The following is a 2,914-nucleotide window of genomic DNA, read 5'->3' on the forward strand; positions in this document are numbered from 1 at the left end:
TGGGCCACATAAAGAGCAGTGATATTTTTTTTTTTTTTTTTTTGCGCTGTGGTCATATTATTACACATAGGCTACACAACTGAAATGTTTTGTTTCATTTAATAGCGTGGTGACGTTTTAATGCCTCACTTATCCATTATCTTTATTTAGTTTAGTTTATAGTGATGATCACATGTTAATACAAATCAAGATGGACATTTGTGGTTTACGACCAAAATAAATCCACTTTGAGAGCAAATGAAGCTTTAATATCAAGCTTTATTATGTTCCAGAAACGTTATTTAAATATTTTAATAAAAGAGTTATGTCAGATGAAGAATGTGACAGAGTAAGAAGGGTCTTTATGTACAGCGTTCTTCAGTCTTTAGGGTCACGGTCCAGATAAAGTCCGTTACCTGAGAATAGTCAGTGAGCGCGGAATCACTGTTTTGGCAGAGGGGCCACAGTGCGCTCTTCCTGGATTTTGTGATATTCCTGCACCGAGAGAAGTTGAGGAGCCGCGGGAGGAAAGAGCGGGGGACCGTACCCAGGGCCCAGTGGAGCGGAGTATGTGCACCGCGCCACAGGCTGTGCGTGCAGCAGAGCCTTAGCTGAGAGCGCGCCTCGGGAGAAGAAGCTGGACAGCGCCGGTAGTAGACTGCTCACGGGTGGGATGGATGCGGAACATGGAGATGGTGCGTGCTGGAAATATGGGTACAGTTCCAGTCCGGGTAGCGGCACAGTCCCTGTTCCAAGTCCGTAAGCTCCGTGCGTAAAGCCCGGCAGCACACTAGGTTCCAGATGCTGCTCCTTGAGCGCTTCGAACCGGAAATGTTGCCGCTTGAAACGTTTACGTCTGCGCAAGAAGCTGCCGTTCTCGAACATGTCCGCAGAGTTTGGGTCCAGAGTCCAATAGTTGCCTTTCCCAGGGTTCCCAGGCTCCCGTGGCATCTTCACGAAGCAGTCGTTGAGCGATAAGTTGTGCCTGATGGAGTTTTGCCACGCGGGAAATTTCTCACGATAGTAAGCAAAGCGGTGGCTGATAAAGTCGCAGATCTCACTCAGGGTTAGTCTCTTCTTCGGACTTTGAAGAATTGCCATCGTGATCAGCGCTATGTACGAGTACGGCGGCTTGACAGACGTAGGTCCTTTGGCTTTGGGTGTCGGACACACGGCAGCGGGGCAGTCACCGGGAACCTCCGGGCTGGACTGATCCTGAGGCCCGTCCTCCGCGGGATCCTTCACTCCTTCTCCCACAACATCGATCAGTGCGTCCTCCATGCCTCCAGACCAGGCACATAGTCGAGAGATTGGAACCAGCAGTGACACCTGCGGCAGGTGGGTCAAGATTACCGCCACCGACCACTTTTACGCACGTTTCACCATCACCAAACTGTTCAGAGTCGTTAACTCTCGTGTTGCCACGTAAGATGCATCCGTGTGGTATCGTCACGTTTAAAAATCGTTAGTCCTGGTCCTGCATGAACTCACGATTGTGAGGTCTGTGCGCGCAGAGGAGAAGGTGCGTTCTCGGAAAAATCTTGCATCCTTTGAGACTGCTCTGCGTGGCTGCGGCAGGAGGGATGTGATGTCACACAGGCATGATGAAGAGCATCCTGACCAATCACATCTCAAGAAGCAAAGAGGCCTGGACCAGCGCGAGAGTGAAATCCTGGCATCAGCCTTCGGCTGTAGGCTATTTATAGGCTACATCACACGCGCTCTGGCCCTTAACCGTTTTGTATAGTCATAAACAATCATATAACTGTTAAAAGTAAACCTTTTATAAGACCTAAAAAATAATTACTAAGACCAGAGTGATCACACTTGACTTAAAAACTGTGTGTGCATATAGGAAAAGAAATTCAACTAACAGAGCAACGAGAATGGAGCGCGGGCTATGAGGGTCATCTTCATTGATTGATTTGGTAAAGGACATAAACTACAGGCCAAGCTAAGTAATAGGAGATATAAATAATCTGGAAAAAAGTGCACAGAGCGCGCACATATTTCATCAAAACTTTATTATGCGTTGATAGACCATGTGAAAGTTATAATAGGCCTAGGCCAAAGCTTAATGAATTCACAGTAATTAGGCCAAAGGCTAAATACTCTTGATGTGAGAAAATTTTCATTTTTCCACGGAGTTCAGTCAAAGTCCCGTCCAAAAGTAGCCTAAATCTGGCTAATATGGCCCAGCTGAGCTGGCCGCTGATACCGGATCAAAGTGGGATTTTCACGTCTGAGACTTGAAAGTGCATGGTGCAGGACGCAGAGCTGTGCGCGAGTGAGCGGGCCAGAGGGCTATTGTTGGGAGTCTACGTTTATTTGTGTTTAATGATGGAGCCCTTTGTTGGGGATTCCCACATTTCCTGCCTCTAATCGCACCGATGGCCCGCGGCGTGGGTCTGGGTCCGGGATGGGTGGCCTGGACAGGACCAGGGAGCTGCACATCATTTTCCAAATTCATCACGCATGTCTGCAGATTTGAAGCAGGCCGCGCGTTGTGTGGTTTCAGTATAGCCCATCCGCGTCACAAAGTGCGCAGGCTCCAGGACAGATACCGAACAAACGCAAAGGGTGGCTCATGGGGACTTATGTTTGACATAAAGAAAGAAAAAAAGACAGACATACAATATAAAAGGACTTAATGTGATATGCCTATCTTATAGACTATCAAACGTGACTAAAGCACACTTGTGGCCAGCACTGGAAATTTAAGCATCTTATTTTTGTAACCAGTAACAAAATAGCCTATTCTAATTAAGATGCAGTCTTAACAGGCTATCTTCGTAAGACCAGAATCAGGATCAGAAACCAAAGCTTTAATGAATTCAATCCTGACAAAACATTTGACCCATTTTTGATCTTTAGAACTTAAGACACACATTTTGATTCCACCAACTGAACTATTCAGGACTCAACCAAAAATACA

General features: G+C 46.8%; 1 protein-coding gene across 1 annotated transcript; it reads right to left on the bottom strand.

Moving 5' to 3' along the window:
* Positions 1–1,260, bottom strand: foxd7 (forkhead box D7). The gene has a single exon (XM_020936877.2). The coding sequence runs from the start codon at positions 1,258–1,260 to the stop codon at positions 421–423; it is 840 nt and encodes a 279-aa protein (XP_020792536.1). The 3' UTR covers positions 1–420.
* Between the last annotated feature and the right edge of the window lie 1,654 nt (positions 1,261–2,914).

This window comes from Boleophthalmus pectinirostris, unplaced genomic scaffold (genome assembly GCF_026225935.1).
Source record: "Boleophthalmus pectinirostris isolate CB_2022bp ecotype Guang Dong unplaced genomic scaffold, ASM2622593v1 HiC_scaffold_17, whole genome shotgun sequence".
Classification (NCBI taxonomy): Eukaryota; Metazoa; Chordata; class Actinopteri; order Gobiiformes; family Gobiidae; genus Boleophthalmus; species Boleophthalmus pectinirostris.

Coding starts and splice junctions, on each gene's coding strand:
- foxd7 (XM_020936877.2), bottom strand. CDS start 1,260: ATGGAGGACGCACTGATCGATGTTGTGGGAGAAGGAGTGAAGGATCCC.